Source organism: Pongo pygmaeus, chromosome 6 (assembly GCF_028885625.2).
Source record: "Pongo pygmaeus isolate AG05252 chromosome 6, NHGRI_mPonPyg2-v2.0_pri, whole genome shotgun sequence".
NCBI lineage: Eukaryota > Metazoa > Chordata > Mammalia > Primates > Hominidae > Pongo > Pongo pygmaeus.
The window spans coordinates 70,175,197-70,194,338 of record NC_072379.2 but is presented as its reverse complement, the minus strand read 5'-3'; the positions used below and the strand labels follow the sequence as shown (position 1 = coordinate 70,194,338).

General features: G+C 36.9%; 2 protein-coding genes across 3 annotated transcripts in view; one reads left to right on the top strand and one right to left on the bottom strand.

The window, feature by feature from the left end:
* Positions 1 to 14,667, bottom strand: part of SOSTDC1 (sclerostin domain containing 1) — a 102,870-nt gene extending 88,203 nt beyond the window's left edge. The window contains exons 1-2 of the mRNA XM_063667501.1: positions 14,430 to 14,667; positions 4,338 to 4,464 (exon numbers count right to left, since the gene is read on the bottom strand). Of these exons, the coding sequence (XP_063523571.1) occupies positions 4,338 to 4,404 (67 nt within the window). The 5' untranslated portion in view covers positions 4,405 to 4,464; positions 14,430 to 14,667. The remainder of the gene's footprint in view (positions 1 to 4,337; positions 4,465 to 14,429) is intronic.
* The window catches only part of LRRC72 (leucine rich repeat containing 72), a 55,546-nt gene that overhangs the window by 22,992 nt on the left and 13,412 nt on the right, over positions 1 to 19,142 (top strand). The window contains exons 4-7 of one of the 2 annotated variants that reach the window (XM_054494939.1): positions 6,612 to 6,693; positions 8,133 to 8,243; positions 15,614 to 15,703; positions 16,691 to 16,843. In XM_054494939.1, the coding sequence (XP_054350914.1) occupies positions 6,612 to 6,693; positions 8,133 to 8,243; positions 15,614 to 15,703; positions 16,691 to 16,843 (436 nt within the window). The remainder of the gene's footprint in view (positions 1 to 6,611; positions 6,694 to 8,132; positions 8,244 to 15,613; positions 15,704 to 16,690; positions 16,844 to 19,142) is intronic. The other variant, XM_054494940.2, reaches the window with a different exon arrangement.

Here is a 19,142-nt window from a genome sequence, read left to right as displayed (position 1 = left end):
CTGCCCTCACTTGTACCACACACATGCGTACTTTCTTTTCCCCATTCTCCTGATGTGGTTGTATTGTAATTTTGGTTAAATCAATATTCACTGGTATATTGTTATGACAAAGTATGCTATTCAGAGCTAAGCCATGTATTCAGCTTAATGTTGTCCTTGATTATACTTCCTTCAATTCCCCGGAGTTTATATTTGTTTGGCTTTTTTGTTAGCTTTTTGTTAGGAACTGAATTGTGTCTCCCTCAAATTCATATGTTCAAGCCCTAATTCCCAGTCCCTCAGAATGTGGCTGTATGTGGGAACAGGACATTTAAAGACGTGATTAAGCTAAAATGGGTCATTAGGGTGGGACCTAATGCAATATGACTAAAATTCTTATAACAAAAGGAGACTAGGACAGAGACAGCCAGAGACTAGACATATGCACATAGACAGAGATCACATGAAGACACCAGAACCAAATGGCCACCTACGAGCCAATAATAATAAACTTTATGAAGCCATTCTTTATATTGATGACACTATTCGGGTTTAATGGACATAGTCCCTGTGATGTTATGAAATATATGTTTAGTCCCAGTCCTCATTTCCTGGCATACAACTCCCCAAATCCTTGGAATCTTCAAAGTGATAAGCATCTTTTAGTATGCTAAAGAATTGACTGATGGTTGGCAGCTCCCAGGCAGCTTCAGGATGGGGGCTGGTCATCAAAAACACTAAGGCAAAATTAGAAGGTTGGGACTTCTGCTTCCCGGAAGCCCTACTTCCGGGAAGGGAGAGGGCCTGAAGGTTAAATTGATCACCAATGGCAAATGATTTAATCAATTATGCCTATGCAATAAAGCTTTCATACAAATCCTAAAAGACTGGGTTCAGAGAGTTTCCAGATAGCTGAACACATGGAAGTTCCTGGAGAGTGGTACCCGGGGGGAGGGCATAGAAGCTCTGCATCCCTTCCCCCATACCTTGCCCTATGCAGCTCTTCATCTGCATCCTTTGTAATATCCTTTATTTAAAAAAAAAAAAAAAGTAAATGGAAGTGTTTCACTGAGGTCTGTGAGCCACTCCAGCAAATTTCAAGTCCAAGGAGGGGGTAATGGGGACCCCAATTTACAGCCAGTTGGTCAGAAGCACAGGTAAAACAACCTGGGGCTTGCAATTGGCATCAGAAGTGGGGTGGGGGGGCAGTCTTGTGGGACTGAGCCCCGGACCTGTGAGATCTGATGCGATCTCCAGGGAGATGGTACAGAAATTCAACTGGAGGACACACAGTTGGTGTCTGATGCATAATTAATTGCTTGCATGGTATGCAGGGGAAAAGCCCCACACATTTGGTCAAAAAAGTCTTCTGTGTTGTGTGTGAGAGCAGAGGAGAAAATCTGTTTTTTCAACTCAGTCCCCAAAGCTGATTTCATAAGCTAATAATAATGAGTTGTTATGAAGCATAATTTGAGGAACATTCAAAAGTTTTCTCAGATCACACATATCTATTCGGGGATGTTAAAATCAACAATTACAGCATCATTGATTATAATCTTCTAATTTAAAAGAAATACCCTGAGATGGCTAATATATTAATCTTTAGGGAGAATATAATAGTTTACCTCTGGAAGACGCAGAAATGGGACTCCAGAGCACATGAAAGGAAATGAAGTGTGCAGGCAAAGAGGACATTGGGATGGTCAAGGTTAAGAAGATGCCAGGAGGAGAAAACGGAATGCTGAAAGGAAGAGTGGAAGAAGTGAAGAACAAGTGCAGTTACTTGTGTGTGATGTTGCTTAGCGCTGGTGTTGGATCTTCTTTTTAGTTTGGATTGATTGGTAACCATATGAATCTATCTAGGTTCTGCTGAAAAGTTCTTTAAAAAACATAAGAACACCACCTAAGAGGTGGGGAAAAGATAGGACAGTGCCTGGAACTCAAAACTAGCTTGAGAGATGGCAGCTCGGTTAGAGCAACTGTTGAGAAGAACCCAGAAAACTTGAGAGGTCAAGTTAGATCAGGTAGGTAGAACAAGGCAGGCCAGGGCTCAAACGAAGTCTGAGAATGAGCTGGGCTGGACAGTTCAGCTTCCTGTCCTGAACGTTAGTAAAGTGCAGTGGTTTCCAGCAGGTACTTGAGCCTGGGTCAAAGCCTACCCAGTTCTACCATGTAGTAGCTGTATAATCGTGGGTAAATTACTTAACCTCTCTGTGCCTCAGTTTCATCATCTTAAAATAAGATAATAATATGCTCCTTCCTAATGAGTTTATAGTAAAGATTAGTAAGGCTACATTCTGTTTATTTTTACAATTTGGAAGTTTTCAGAGATTATTACATTTCTTCTTTCCATTTCTGGTCAAAATTTTTGGATGCATTTTAGACACCTTTTGGGGCTATTGTTGAAATACTAGGAATAAATTGATGCATCGAATATTTTCCAGTGCTCAATCTAATAAACTAATATACTTCAAGATATTTTCAAATTAGTAAGTTTGGATGGTTTAGATAGAAGTCTCCCCAAATTAAAGAGCTCAGTTATGATGTAATATATGCCAATCTTTGGTTTGGGAGTCAGATAGACTTGGGTTTGAATGTTCACTCTGCTACTACTTATGATGTCTGGATCTTGAGAAAGTTGTTTAACTTCTCTGAGCCTTGGTTTTCTCCTAGGTAAACTGGGGATATGGGGGTCAAATAAATAACACTGGGCTTTTGTTAGGATTATATTGTACAGTGTCTGTGAAAACATCTAGCTTAATGCCCAGCTCATAATAAGCACTTAATAAATATATTTTCTTCTCTTGTATCTAAATCAGCATTTCTCAACTGGGGGCGTTTTTGCCTCCCAGGGGGCATTTCACAATGTCTAGAGACATTTCTGATTGGGACGTGTATGCTACTAGCATCTACTGAGTAAGAAGCCAGGGATGCTAATGTACAATCCCCAGGGCAGCCCCTGCCCCATCAACTCCAACGAAGAATTATTTGGTCCAATATATGTGATTGTTGTAGAGATTAAGAAACCCTGAATTCTTCCTTAATTTTAAATTCATGGTGGTATACATTTGTACCTAGTAATACCCTAGTGATTACCTGTATGTATTTTACATTAAATATAAAAGCTCCCAGCTCCATAAAATTAATAATAATGGTTAAATAATAGTCATCTATTGAACACTTGCTATGCTCCAAGCCTAAGCTAAGACATATGATTTATGAAATGCCACACTAAATATAAATCCTACAGTAATCCTGAGAATCAGTAATATAGATTTCTCTAAATGGATAATAATAATAACATTTTATGGCCAGGCAAGGTGGCTCACACCTGTAATCCCAGCACTTCGGGAGGCCGAAGCGGGCAGATTATCTGAGGTCAGGAGTTCGAGACCAGCCTGGCCAACATGGGGAAACCCCCATCTCTACTAAAAATACAAAAAGTAGCTGGGTGCGGTGGCACACGCCTATAATCCCAGCTACTCGGGAGGCTGAGGCAGGAGAATCGCTTGAACTCTGGAGGTGGAGTTTGCAGTGAGCAGAGATTGCGCCATTGCACTCCAGCCTGGGTGACAGAGTGAGACTCCATCTCAAAATAAATAAATAAATAAATAACATTTTATTTTAATAATAGCTGAGTATCAGGACAATAGCATGTCTTATAATGTTCCTGACTTTAACAACTTGCTATCTTGCAATGTCTATTGAATTCTACCTTGAAATACTACCTCAATTTCCTCCACTTCTTTCTTCTTCTGCAACCTTTACTCTACTTTGGGCCACCACAAATTCTTCTGAATTAGGGAAACGCCCTCCTTATTCATCTCCTGCCATTGTACTTAATATCCCCTGTAAATCGGCCATTTTCTTTCTAAAATCTAATTGGGCAATAACATTCTTCTAAACAAGATCTTCTAATAGCTCCCCAAGGTCCTCATGATTTGGCTTTGACTCCACTCTATCTCCCTTCACTCCCCCTAACCTTCACAAACACCGCAATCCTATAATCCCTATGATCATGGTCCAAGGATGTTAATGCTCGTGGGAAAACCATGATTCTATAATCAAGGTCAAACTGTCGGGTTTATTAGTGTTCTTCTTGTTTTAATGAGCAATGCAAGAGAAATTAAAGTCTCAGCTAATTAGTAATGTTCTATTAATGTGTGGTTGGCAGGTAACTGGAAGAAGAGAGAGGAAAAAGTCATGATTTCCACTGGCGTTCTTTTCCTATGCTGATGTCAAGTGTGGCTATTATTAAAGCAGGGAGTGGTGAGAGGAAGAACAGAAGGCAGTGAATTGCTGCCAGGAGGCCAGTGGGAAAAGTTAGAAAGTGATAAGGAGCCAACAGGGACACTCACCTTCTGGCTTTGAACGGTTTCTCCTACCTTGGGGAAACACGGCTTCTCTCATGACATAACAAAACATTTGGTGAAACTACTAGTCGTCCTCCAGGAGGAGTGCTGGCATAATTTGGTGGAGATGAGTCTGTGAACGATCAGATGAACAGCACATGATGTGCCTTTTATAGCTTCATAATTTGTGAATGTTGCCAATATAAAAACAAAGTAAAGAAAATTCATCAAAGAAGTTAGTTTTCAAACTTTGAGTACAAATCTAAAAAGGCTTTTCTGAGATTTGAGAGGGGCATGAATAAAATGTCCAATAAATCCTCACTAAGTCAGATGGGTTGGGATCCTTTTTCTGAATCTGTTCATCAATGAGCAAAATATTTTTATTTAACTAATAATAATAGTTCCTGGCCAGACGTGGTGGCTCACGCCTATAATCCCAGCACTTCGGGAGGCCGAGGCGGGTGGATCAGTTGAGGTCAGGAGTTCAAGACCAGCCTGGCCAACATAGTGAAACTCCATCTCTACTAAAAATAAAAAATTAGCTGGGTATGGCGGCATGTGCCTGTAGTCCCAGCTACTTGGGAGGCTGAGGTGGGAGAATCACTTGAACCTAGAACCCAGGAGGCAGAGGTTGCAGTGAGCTGACATCGTGCCACTGTACTCCAGCCTGGGTGACAGAGACCCCATCTCAAAAAAAAAAAATTAATAGTTCCTATGATAAGCTTTAGAAAACACACAAAAAAGAACTTACAATCAGGAACATATATTCTTGTATACATAAAGTACTAAACACTTGATCAATAACTCTTTCATGAGAATCTTTTCTCTGCTAGATCCTGTGTTAAATAGTAAAGGTATCATTCTTACATTTAACTTACCTGCAGTTGTTAGAACATAACTGCGCCTCCTCTACGGCTCTACCATGTCTCATCTTCACAATGCAAATACATCTTTTAAATTTGATGGATGTTATAGAGTCAATATTAAAAAAAAACAATAGGCATTCTCCTTACAGGGTACCAGAATAATTTCTGACATACAGTTTGGCATTGAATACCCCATATTATGTATACAGTATCTAATGGTTCATTTGAGGAATTTCGAGAGAATACTTTTTATTATTTCCATTCATATGGAATTTTGATTCTAACCTTAAAAGTAAGATGCGACTTCTTCACTATATTGTTAGGAGAGTAGGGAGGTAGAAAGGATAAGGTGCTGAAGAAACATGGTTCCTTTCCTTAAGGAACACACAAAACTCAAGTGTTCAAGTGATTAACTGTACAAGTCAAAGTAAGCATTTGGGATGGTCAAGAAAATGGAGGTTCATGAGCATAGGAGTTGTCAGGAAAGGCTTTGTGAAAAAGATGAACTCTGAATGATGAACAGGATTATACTGTGCCTTGCCCTCTAATTGCAGATGGTGGCTGGTTGAGCTGTTAGCACTGGGCCTGATCTGGCAGAGCTTCCTCCTGTGTGTATTCAGATTGCAGAGCCCATGGCTAAACTGAGATCTGTTTATTAGAAGGGCAGAGGACTAGAGAAGAGGAGATGGTTATAGATGAGGCCATAAAGAAAGAGTCCAGGATGAGACCATCACTCAGGAAATCTGACTCAAAGTGCTGAAGCAGGTAGAAGTTTAGAGAAACAAAAAGTGGGTCAATAGGGCAAAAAGACAGTAAGTAGTAAGATACAAGGAGTTCAGCCCTTGGTTTCAACAGATTTCTGCAAGTGAAAACGTACTGCGGCAGGCCACTCATGCACAGGTTAGTATGCCTTGCTGGCCTACGGCTAATCCTTAAAAATAATTTCGAGTGTACCAAGAAGAAAAGACATACAGGCAAAGGGAAATCATGACTCTTACAGATGCAGAAATGGCCTCAGCATAATCTAAGGGGAGAGCCCTTGGCACATGATAATATTAGGTGGTGGATATGTGGTGCCGGATCCAGTGAGACTATATGGAGCAGAAGTGGAAGAAATATTGTCAGCGCAAAAGGGCTAGGCCAGGTTACAGAGGTTTGGAAAGCCTAGCAAGCAAGTTTGGTTGAGATGTGGTAAGAGAGGTTTAAGTTAGATAAAAATATTCTTTTCATCACATTCTCCTCAAATGTAACTTACAGCCAGACCAAAAGGTCACAAATAATAATAGCAAAGGTCAAACTTTTGTTATCTTATTATAATTAAATATATATTGTTTATGTATATCAGGTTATTTATATTTATGTAATATATACAGTTATTATAGAAAGTATATTGTTCTCTAACTTTCATTTTTAGCTCCATGGAATAACATTTCTAACTAGAAACTATTGTCTGACAGAACTATATCTAAACAACAACGCAATATTTGAGATAGAAGGTACGTCTTAAATTCTCTGTTGATTTAATAGATTTTCAATTAAGTAATAACTTTCAACTATGGTAATTGCTAATGACATACAAAAATCTGTTTTAACATTTCTGTTGAAAATATATTAAGAAATGTATTTTTAAATGTTTTAAGGTACATTTTATATTAAGAAATGTGCTATTAGATTACTTTTCTAATTTAATATTGCCATGTCTTATTCAAAATGTAAAATAATTTTTAACAGGTATTTTAGACATAAACTAGACATGTGGAAGCAAATTTTAACAATAGTTGGGAGCATTGATAAATACAAAAACTTTATAAATAGTCTTAAAATTTTTTATTGGCTATATGTTCTACCAGCCAAATTCCTGCTTCGACTCTGAATTAATTTTATATCCAAAACATTCTCAAAACTGATCATTTCAAGCCAGTTATAAAAGCATGTGGCATACCATGGTCATGAAATACAAAGAGGTACAGTACAAAACACTTTTCTTCAATATCATATATCATAGAATCAAAATGTCATAAATTTTCAGGCCCATCATGATTTCATGCACCACTAAGAAAGAACATCTTGCCAATGAAGCTATGACATGGCTATCAAAAGACACATCCCACTTTCATTTATGTTAAAAATGTGGGAAAATATACAATTTACAATCTATGAAAATGATATGAATATTTGGCTTCCAGTTATGTACAGAAAATACTTAGCTGTGCAATTTGGAGGAGATGAGTAATTTTTCCCTTGACTAGCATTATAAATCTAAGTAACATTGACAAGAAAAAAAAAAAAACCCCAAAACCAAAACCAAACAAAAAGAAGAAAGAAAATAACCCCTCCAAAATCAATCAAACAAACAAAATCATTGCTACATTTTAAAAAGTAAAACAGTCTGGTCGCGGTGGCTCATGCCTGTAATCCCAGCACTTTGGGAGGCCTAGGCGGGCAGATCACCTGAGGTCAGGAGTTCGAGACCAGCTTGGTGAAACCCCATCTCTACTAAAAATACAAAAATGAGCTGGGCATGGTGGTGGACGCCTGTAATCTCAGTTACTTGGGTGGCTGAGGCAGGAGAATCTCTTGAACCCAGGAGGCGGAGGTTGCAGTGACCCGAGATTGTGCCATTGCACTCCAGCCTGGGCAACAAGAGTGAAACTCCATCTCAAAAAATAAAAATAAAAAAAAAAGAAAACAATAACAGTGGAAAGAAATTTACTCTTTATTCCCACATCACAATTGTATGAATTATGCCTTATTATATTCTTAATAATAATTTATAATATATTATTAATAGTTATTCCTTCTTTAACCAGCTATCATATGTTTTCCTTTTTAGTTAGCATGTTAATTAGCATTAAAAATGTTTATTTTTATTTGCAATAAAAAAATAAATTGAAAAAATGTTTGAAGTCTTGTAAAAATATTCTGTTTTTTTTAGGCCTGCATTATTTGCCTTCATTGCATATACTCCTGCTACACCACAATGAGTTAACCAACATTGATGCAACAGTGAAGGAATTAAAGGGAATGCTAAATCTGAAGATCCTAAGTAACAATTTGCAATTTTATATGGCCATACATTAAAATAGTATTAACATAAGACATTTTTCCATTTATTGAGTTTAAAATTAGAGGAGCAATGTTTACAATTAAGATATTTAGGCCGGGCACTGTGACTCACGCCTGTAATCTCAGTGCTTGGGCAGGCTGAGGCGGGCGGATCACTTGAGCCCAGGAGTTCAACATCAGCCTGAGCAACATGGCGAAACCCTGCCTCTACCAAAAATACAAAAATTAGCCAGGCGTGGTGGCGCATGCCTGTAATCCCAGCTACTTGAGAGGCTGAGGTGGGAGGATCACTTGAACCCAGGAGGCAGAGGTTGCAGTGAGCCAAGATCGTGCCCCTGGACTCTAGCCTGGGCAACAGAGCAAGACCCTGTCTCAAAAAAAAAAAATTAGATATTCCTGAAAATAAGACTAGATCTTATTGTCTTTTAAGACATGCTTTTGAAAAAACAACAGATAGAAAAATTTTTGTTTGTGAAATGCTATCTATCACATGTCTAATGAAAATGACAAAAGTAGCAAGAGGATTTACATATTTAAATTTGTTTTTGGTTTTATCTCAAAAGTAAGTTTTAACACATATGATTCCATTTATGTAAGTGTGCAAGTAGGCACATCTATAGGGACAGCAACACCGAGAGGTAACTGTTTTTAAATAGATGAGTGTTGCCAATGGCCAAGGAATTGGGAGTTGTGACAGCTAGAGAGTAAAGGGTGTGGGGTTATTTTGGGGGTGATAAAATGTACTAAAATTGACTGTGGTGGTAAGTTGCATAACTTTGTGAATATACCACAAACACATGAATCATATGTTTAAACTGGGTGAACAGTGTGGTACATGAAGTATATTAATAAAGCTGATACCAAAAAAAAAAAAAACTAAACTAAAAGACTTTTTAAGCTTTCAACTGGATGACCAGCAAACTTTATTCATATATATTGAATCACACCCTGTAAGGAACTAACCTATTGGAAAGAAGTGTGAGATGAGTCAAAAATAAATAAATAATACGCCACTCCTACTCTCAATAAACTTATGGTCTTGAAGGGTAAATAAACATGTATACAACCACAATACAAGATAAAGGATTCTGGGTGTACTAAGGTAAAAGACCTGCAGATCAATGAGTAGGTTTTCAGACTTTAGAGTTTAGAGACCTCTTTAAAATAATGTAATGCAATAGATATATTTTTTAATTCCTTTTCTATTCATTTCTCAGAATTGCCTGAGACAGTGTTTTAAACAGTTGTAAACTAGTATTGATGGTGAAGGTTCTAATCAGATAAACGTAGAGAGAGTTACTAAGGTTTCCATATATTTTCAGTGTTATCAGTTATAGCTACTGTACTGAGGGAAAATGATTCATTTGTTCTAGTTAGATTCTTTAAACCCAAGTATTAAAATCACAAAATTACACCAAGTTCATTGCAATTTTATGCTTATTTTGGAGACGTGAGAAGGCTGCCTGCTGTCAGGAGGTTTTCTACAGCTTTTGGATCTTCTGTGAAAGAATTGGCCTGCATATTTGAGTCACCTGGCCCCTGTCTGCTAGAAAAATGCTGCTATAATTAAAAGACTAGTTATGCTAGACCTAGAACACTTACCTTTGTTTTTCTATAAAATGGGTTGATAGCTGCCTCTCAGGGTTGCTTCAAACACTAAGATAACACTTTTTTTTTTTTTTAAGAAAACGTTTCTCACCATTAATGTTATTTTGAAGCAACAACAAAAATTGAAATTCTAAAAAAAGAAAAAAATTGTTTTATTGTGCATTATGTAAATCAGATAATGAAATAAATTGCATCCAGTCTCGAAATTCTGCTAATAGACTCAATAAAACAACTGATATTTTAAATAATAATCATATACTAATGTGTTTGAATGTATTTCCTGTTGAAAAAAATGATTTATTATAGTCGCATTTAAATCTTTACAGCATCCTATGATGTGATTAGAATTATTCCCTTTAATCATGGAAATGAAAAGCTCAGAGATTTAACCAAACTCCTAAGGAATGTTGAAACATAAACTCATGCCTTGTTTTACTTGTCATTTACTTATTCATTCATTCAATAAATATTTATAACTTATTCATTCATTCATTTAATAAATGTTTATCACACATTCACTACATGACACTATTCTAGATAATAGGACTCAAATTTGAACAAGAAAGACCCAGTCTATACCTATATAGGGCTTACAAATTTGTAACACTCAGCCTAAATATTTCTTAGAGTCGAAGGGGTTTGATGCAAAATGATTTAATCTGCTACTTTAAAAACTCTATAATTTAAGGAAACTTGTTATAAAACAACATTTGGAGAGTGGTAAACAAGCTTACTCCCATAGTAATAAACAGAGGTATGCCCATAGTAATAAACAAGGTTATACCCTAAACAAAGGTGCCCAGCCCAGGACTGAATGGATCCTGAAATCCAGCCCATGCTCTACTTGTCAAGGGTGTATGTGAACGTAGAATTGTTCCAGGCATGAGGAGTGGGAGTTTTCTAGTTTTTAAATACCAGCCTGGTAGTATAATGTCCATATCATTACAAGTCACAATAGTTTACGACCACTACTTAAAATCACAGTGACATATTTCAAGTTACATAACTATAATTTTCCAGTTGAGAATCTTGTTGTGGGGTCATTTGTTTGAAATGGAGAAAATACTATGTCCAATTACAAAAAACAAAAAGCATTTTCTAAAAATTCACATTTTGAACTCATGTCCCATTTTGGTTAAAGATACTGTATGAAAAATAGTTTGTATTGATTAGACAACTAACGTTATTTGTGCAGTCATGTCCTCAAATTAAGTTTCTATGAGCCTCATTTGCAATCACAGATTAGCTTTAGCTGATAAACTAAAATGAGAACTCTATGTATTTTCAAATGTGGTCATTTTTGTCTTTTTAAGTTGTAAATCCATATAAAATTATAAAGTGTTGTTACTATTCCACTTAAATTACAAGTTCTTCAGAGGGTGAGAAAATAGCCTGAAGGGCAAAACACTAATCCATTCTCAGCATTGCACCCTCCATTGGCATTTATGAGGAGAATTGCCAAGGATTGCCTAGGAGACGCATGGCTGAGAGCTTCAGGGAGGCCTAAACCAGCTGCAGAGTGTGAGGTCCTGAAACTGGAATTCCTGTCTTCCGGCAGAGTCAGGGGGCCCCACCTCTTCTCTCCAGGCAGTCTACCTTTCCACACCCTCTCTTTCCAGCTCAGTTTTCCTCGTCCCTTCCTTCCCTCCTCCAAACTCTTTCTAAATCAGAATCCACATGTGTCAAAGACCCACTTTGTGGCTGATAGCTTTCATTAACTCCTGCCCCTTTCCCCGTACTAAGGGAAAAAAAGCACCACCACCAAAAGCCACAGCAACAAAATGCTTAATCCACTCTCCTGTTCTAAACCTTCAGTTTTCTCATTTCTTTCTAATTTTCTGTTTTATTAAGCTCCACTGTTGGAAAGTATGCTTAAGACTCCTACATGCCATAATTGTTAAGACCTGCTTCCTACCGGAGCTTCCAGGAATCAGCATTGGGAACAGGGAACTCCTCCTTTCGAGAGAGGGTCTCCATGTTTCCACAGATACTGCTTTTAAACATTGTCTGCCTTTGTCTTTAGCAGAGGCCCCAATCCACTGCCGATGGCAAAAAGCCAGGGGTGCAGAGGGATGCTGGGATATGGGGAGGGACTAGGATCTCCAGGGTGCCTTCCTTTGAGCCTCTTTTCCTATAATGCCCTTCCAGGTGGGACCAACCCTCCCAAAAGACAAAACAATTCACCAAAGAAAAAGAACCAACAGTGTTTTTCACCACTGTTTGTCCTGAAAAAGAGAATATTCTGATCCCTCCTCTCTCGATCCTCTGCTTTATCGAAGTTTGCCTTTTACAATCAGGGGTGATTTCCATATACAGTAAAAAGCACATGGTGTGTGGTGGCCACCAGAATTTTAGTTAAAACAAGATGGTGATTAACAATGGAGATGCTGACCTTACTATGTAACCTTGACCCGGAGCCTCACAATCCTGGTATCTGATTATTGACAGCTGAACTTCCTTCCACAGGCTGTTCTCTATAGGCTTTTAACTTCTCCATGTCATTTTCTTTTTCCCATATATATTAAAATTGGGATGTTGGTCTCTTATTAATTACATCAACTTTCTTCGAAGGCAGCCTTAAAAACATTGGGGTTCATTTAAATAACGATTTTAAATTCTGCTTTAAAAGTTTACAAAAAAATAACTGGAGCCAATTATTTAGATCTTTTTTTTTCCTCTTCTGTCTCAATAACAAGTAGCTTCATACACGTGACTCATATAAGCCAAGCTTGTGAGGTAAGGTAGTAGAGATATTTTGATATATCATTGGGTAAATGTAAATTGCTTAGACTCAGAATCCCAAATTAAGATAAGCAAGACAGTGCTGGCGCCACTGAGGTGTACTCTGTAAGTAGCCTAGAGGGAAGGTAGATTAAATAGTATTAACCTATTGAAAGTGAAAGTGTAAGCAATTTCTCTTCATGGTTTCTAAAAGAATGTGCCCATACATCATAGAAGGCTTTCAGAACATTCAGAAACAGGAAACCGATTTCATATCTTAAACATTTAATTTATGTTGATTTTAGTAGCATCAATCCAAAACTCATAAATCCAAAATGTTAAATGTTTAATAGTATAGAAGGAAAAAAGAGAGTTAAAAATAAGATTGCTTCTTCTAAAATTTAAGAGCTAGAAACAGTGAATAATAATGATGAAATGCCTGTCAAGTTATTTAATTCAATTTTTAAAGTTAATTTAAGCAGAGGCTGGGCTAACACCTCAGTTTTCTGATTTCATGTCATTCAGTTTTTACTTTAGGATGAGATGAATGGTCAACCACAAGTCCATAGAGTTTTTAGTATCAATATGTTGTTAATAAGTAATGTAACAGTAGTAAGTCCAAGTTTGGTGTTTTATTTAGCTGAAGCTAGTTTTTAAATTTCCATATAGAAGTTACTTAACCAAGGATTAGCAGAAAACGCCAAGAAATGAAATGAAATGGATAGTAATGTCCTCAGAGGGGAAAGAGAAGACGAAGGGCACACCTAGAGAAAACGTCATTGAAAGATGTTGGTACATTTTCCATTAACGTCATATGTAAAGATAGACTCTACTTCCAGATGCTATAATGTATAACAGGGTTATGAGGTGTCAGATGTGAGTCCCCAAGACAGTAATCACAAAGCAGACTTCTGTACTAAAGCATCTATGACTTTTTCTTCCTGCTGAGTTCTCATTAGAAACAATTGAGTTTTGCTTTTATAGCCTTGAAGAGGGTCCTTTTCTTTACTTTCTCTGGCTCGAACTACAATTCATGATCCCTATGGCTCTTTTAAAATCTGTCCTTATTAGTGGTTTAATATACATCTGTTCTACTCCCTGTTCTGCAGTTATAATTATTTGTTACCACTTTAAAATCCTTCTCTTTCAAGAATAAAATTCAGATCATTTTCTGTCATTTAAGAAATCTTGAAAAAAAAAAGTTTTATTTTTCTTCTCATTTTCTCCATTACATACATATTTCCTTTCTTTTAAATTTCTTTGTGGCTCCTGGCTCTACATTTTCCTGTATGCCTTTCCTCACTCCTATAACTTTTGTTTATTATGTACCAGGTGTCTTCCATTGCCTGCTTTATGTCCCTCTAAAGCTCGTGTTTTCCACCAGGAATAGCTATATATGTAACGCTTTTATTAGCCAGAAAAAGTTGTGTTTATACAACAAATATCAGAATGCTTTATTACTACAGAGAAAACATCCAGATGATTGATTTTTTTTTTTAGTTTTTATCTAGTTTGTTATCTTTTAAGCATGCACCCACCCCAATCTTCTTTATGTTACAAACTGCTCTTTATAAATATTAATCAGTTTTTTCAGAGTTTCTAATGCTTACTATTTTCATGTCTTTATCAAACTTGTATTTTATGAATAGTCTACAACAGGACTCTTAAATTTCACATGTACATTAAGTGAGCTTCATTTTGTTGAGTGAAGTAGTTGTGCAGTAGCTGGAGCTCTTTCTACTACTGCCATCTAGTGGTTCTCCTTATTAGATGTATTTTCAGAAGAATTTCCTAGAAATTGCATGTAGGTAGGTGGAATCCGAATAACTAAAGATACCTGGCCAGGTGCGGTGGCTCGAGCCTGTAATCCCAGCATTTTGGGAGGCCAAGGCGGGCGGATCACGAGGTCAGCAGTTCGAGACCAGCCTTGCCAACATGGCGAAACCCCGTCTCTACAAAAAATACAAAAATTAGCCAAGCGTGGTGGCAGGCGCCTGTAATCCCAGCTACTCAGGAGGCTGAAGCAGGAGAATCGCTTGAACCCGGGAGGCAGAGGTTGCAGTGAGCCAAGATCATGCCATTGCACTCCAGCCTGGCAACAAGAACAAGACTCTGTCAAAAAAAAAAAAAAAAAGGCCCAACTGAAAATCATTAAAGCTTTATTTCACATTGTATTGAAAAAAATATGTTTATTATCATCTAGGATGAATAGGGAAAATATCTTTTTTTAAAAATAAAGCCCTCACAACTTCTAGTTGAGGATGTTTAAAAACATACCTATCTGCTGATTCCCAAGGGATATGATGTCAGAAGTGCCAGGGCTGCTTCTGCATCCACATGCCTCCTTCTTCCAACCACTGCATTAGGAAGTGCGGTTCATCACACATCCTAGCACCTGCACACCAGGATCTCAGAACTGCACGTGCCTGGCCAGAGGTAGACAAGATGCAAGGGCCACATCTGCTCAGCTCTGGTCCTGCTGAGATCTGAAGCTACTATTGACACATTCTGAACTATGAGCAATGGTGTGGAGGAAGTAAGTTCTATTAGAGCAGGGTGTTGTGTCTCTGCCTATCTTCATGCATGCACCCTTGTGAACTTGGGGACTGCAAGAAGAGTACCAAGTGATATTTTAATAAAAGGTAGCCTCAAGACTCCAATAGAGCTGCTATCTAGTTCTTCATTTACTAAGTTATTTATGGACATGTTAAAAATTTCCCTCATTTGTTGCAGACTTGGGTCAATGATATGATATGATCATAGCACTTAGCACAGTTCCTAGTGGATATTTACCAAGTAAGCACTTGGTAAATATTTGTTGAATGAATGAATGAATTTAACAGATAGCAAAATTAACTGGTGCTCTAAGTAAAGGTTTAATGGGTCTACTGCTTGATATGAAGAAGAGCTTTACAAGTTCTTATGTTTTATATGAATCTCTTAATTTTTTTGTATTTTATAAGTGATAAGTGAAACTAATTTTGAAATCTGACATTTTTGTTTTGGATTCTTCATTTGCAGGTCTATACCAAAATCCTTTGTGCCAATATAACCTGTATCGTTTATATATCATCTACCACCTTCCAGGAGTGGAGCTGCTTGACCGAAATCGTAAGGACCCTTCCTTCTTGCAAAGAAATATTTGAGAAGTAGTCTTATAGCTCAGCGGTTTAAAAACGAAGACTACCTTTGAAAATATGTCTTTGTAAAAAATATATCTTTGAATAATTGTCTTTGTAAATGGAAGTTTTTCAATTATTTATTTTTGAAAGATTTGCTTTCTAAAATTTGCCCTAATTTAGAAATTCATGTCTCTTTACTACTTTATTAGAAAGGCCCTCTAACTGAGCTGAGGAAAGTATTCCTTCTGGTCCTGGTTTTGATATTAACAGGTTGGATGCCAAATCGTTTACTTCCTGGCACCTTAGTTTCTTATCTCAAAAGTGAGGGAATTGGAATAAATCTCATAAGGCCTATTTAAGTTCTAAAAGTCGTGATTTTAAAATTCTGTAAATATATATATATTGAAACATACAATGAATGATGACTTCTTTATGAATACATCTTCAAGATAGCATGTCAGATTTCTATAAGCCACATGCACACACACACAATCAACCTCAGCATATTACACTTAATATTTTTTGAGGCCTATTTTGCCCCCAAATGCTATATTATCTATCTACTTACCTTCCTGTCTCTGCAGGTTTGAACATTCTTAATAGTTTATTACTGAGTAACCACTTTCTATAGGATACATCGGAAACTTATGGTTATACCTCTCCTTTCTAATAGCCTTGAGGAAATGAAAGGATGTTTCATGCTAAAATTTTAATCATCCTTGGTGATGTGTTAAAGGGTGTTTGGGATGCATTAGATTGAAGGATTAAGCTCTGTCTTGTGACATGTGGGGTGTATATTGAGTGCTTGTAAGATTATGGAAATAACTGTGATAGCCCATTTACAAAACAGTTTTGACAGGATGTTCACATATATCATAGTTTAGATAAATACATTCTTGAAAGTGTTCAGTTCTATTTTGAATCACTCTGCCTATTTATAATGTTATGCAATAACATTACTTTTTGCATTTATCAGAAGTTACAGAAAAAGAAAGAAGATCAATGATTACCATTTTTAACCATAAAAAGGCTCATATCGTTCAATCAATAGCATTCAGAGGAAAAGTAGATGCTTCATGGGATCCTAAATCACCATTTAAGCAAAAACCAGCCCAGAGAATACCTTCAGGTATTTTGTAAAAAAAAAAACAAATTTAATGAAATTAAAACTCCTCAAACTTTTGGGTAATTTGATTGTAATAATAACAACTACAATTTACAATAAACTTAAGTATCTGTATAATGGAATAATTTCTAATATATTTGCTAACTTTATAATACTTTTAGTCCAGTTAAAGTACGTATGCAATTTTCATCCTCACTCATGCATGTGAAATTAAATGGGGTGCTGTGATAATAATGAGATAATACATTGAAGCCTCTATCCCAGTATCTAACACAGTATAAAGGGCTCAATAAATAACCCATTGTTATTTTTATTACCACTAACGTGGATGATTTTACCAATTAAGGTTATATAATTTTTGATAATATAGAAAAAATATGAAGAAGAAATAAAGATCATCTGCAATTCTGCCATCCAGAAATAAGCACTGGTAATATTTTGATTATACTCACATACAAGGTCATTATATGCAAGTATAATGTGAATATTTTCAGGATGTTTCATTTGTAGGAATTTAATTTCGTTATTTGTAACAGAAATGTAAAAAAAAATAGGGTTTTAGTTTTCTCAGACAGCAAAGAATACAAAGATAGAGTATCTAAGTTTAGTGTAAAGTTCTATGATGTTGTCAGTGTTCAAGGATATATCTGTCTTTTGTTCTGCTACTCTTAGTGTGCTTTATGATTATAAGGTGGCTGGTATACCACCAAGCCTCACATCTCCATTCCAGGAAGGAAGAGAGGGTGGATGAGAAAAGGTGCAAAGGTAAAATCCTTTTCTTTATGACACTTTGCCAAAGAGACAACATACATTTTTTAAAAACCAAACCAATTATCTAGAAATAAAGGGGAAATTGAATTGAAAAATAGTTTGGAAGAAATTACCCAGAATGCTACATGGAGAAAGAAAGCAATAGAAGATATGAATTAGATATTGAGAAAAGGAGAGACATTAGAAAGAGAAGGTCCAATATAACTTTAGTAATAGTTCCTGAAAAACAAATTATAGATAGAAATTGAGCAGAAGGTAATGTTTAAAGTGATAATGGCTGGAAATTTTCCCAAACTGATAAATAAATTCTTAGATTGACCAGACAATTACCAGAATTGGCGAAGAATTCTTAGATGCACCAGACAAAATGAATCCAAACACAGAAAAGACACATAACAACAACAACAACAACAAAAGTCTTCACCAAAGGCAAAACCATCTTAAAGCGGTCGGAGAGAAAACCCATATGACCTACAAAAGAATAACACAGAGATTCACAACAGACTCTCCAACTACAATCGTGGAAGTCAGAAAACAGTGATCGAAAGTTTTTAAAATGCTGAGGACAAGTAATGGCCAACCAAGAATTTTATAACCAACTCAATTATTATTCAAGAATGAGCAAAAGGTAAAGGAAAAGAAAAAGAAGAATAAGGACAAAATTAAGACTTCCCTGAACTTTTTATTGTGAAAATTTTCTAACAGAAAAAGTTAAAGATTATTAAAATAAATATTGGTATATGCCCATATATATTTAGCAAGTGTTCATATTCTGCTATATTTACCACCCTCCATATCTGACGCTTTGCCTCTTTATTTAAGGATAGGTGGCCAGGCACGGTGGTTCACACCTGTAATCCCAGCACTTTGGGAGGCCGAGGCGGGCAGATCACCTGAGGTTGGGAGTTTAAGACAAGCCTGACCAACATGAAGAAACCCCATCTCTACTAAAAATACAAAAATTAGCCAGGCGTGGTGGCGCATGCCTGTAATCCCAGCTACTCAGGAAGCTGAGGCAGGAGAATCACTTGAACCTCGGAGGCGGAGGTTGCAGTGAGGCGAGACCGGGCCATTGCACTCTAGCCTGGGCAACAAGAGCGAAACTCCATCTTAAAAAACAAAAAAACAAACAAGGACAGGTCTCCTCAGAAGACCTGTCCTTCCTAAATGAATGACTTACACTTCATTTGGCGTTTCCAACTACAATATAAATTGGAAAATCAATGTATTGCTGAAGGATTAAAATGTTTCAGCAGCAGACATCATTACATTTCACTCCTGTCAACCTAAAAAAAGACATCAGAGAAAAATATCTCTTAAGATAATGAATTTATTTGGGAGTAAGCAAAAAGAATTATAACCTGGGATGCACAGCTACGGCAAGCCACAGGTGCAAGAGAGGAAGGGAAGGGAAGGAAGCTTTTTATTTGGGAAAAAGTGGCCAGGCATGGTGGCTCACGCCTGTAATCCCAGCACTTTGGGAGGCCGAGGCAGGCAGATCATTTGAGGTCAGGAGTTTGAGACCAGCCTG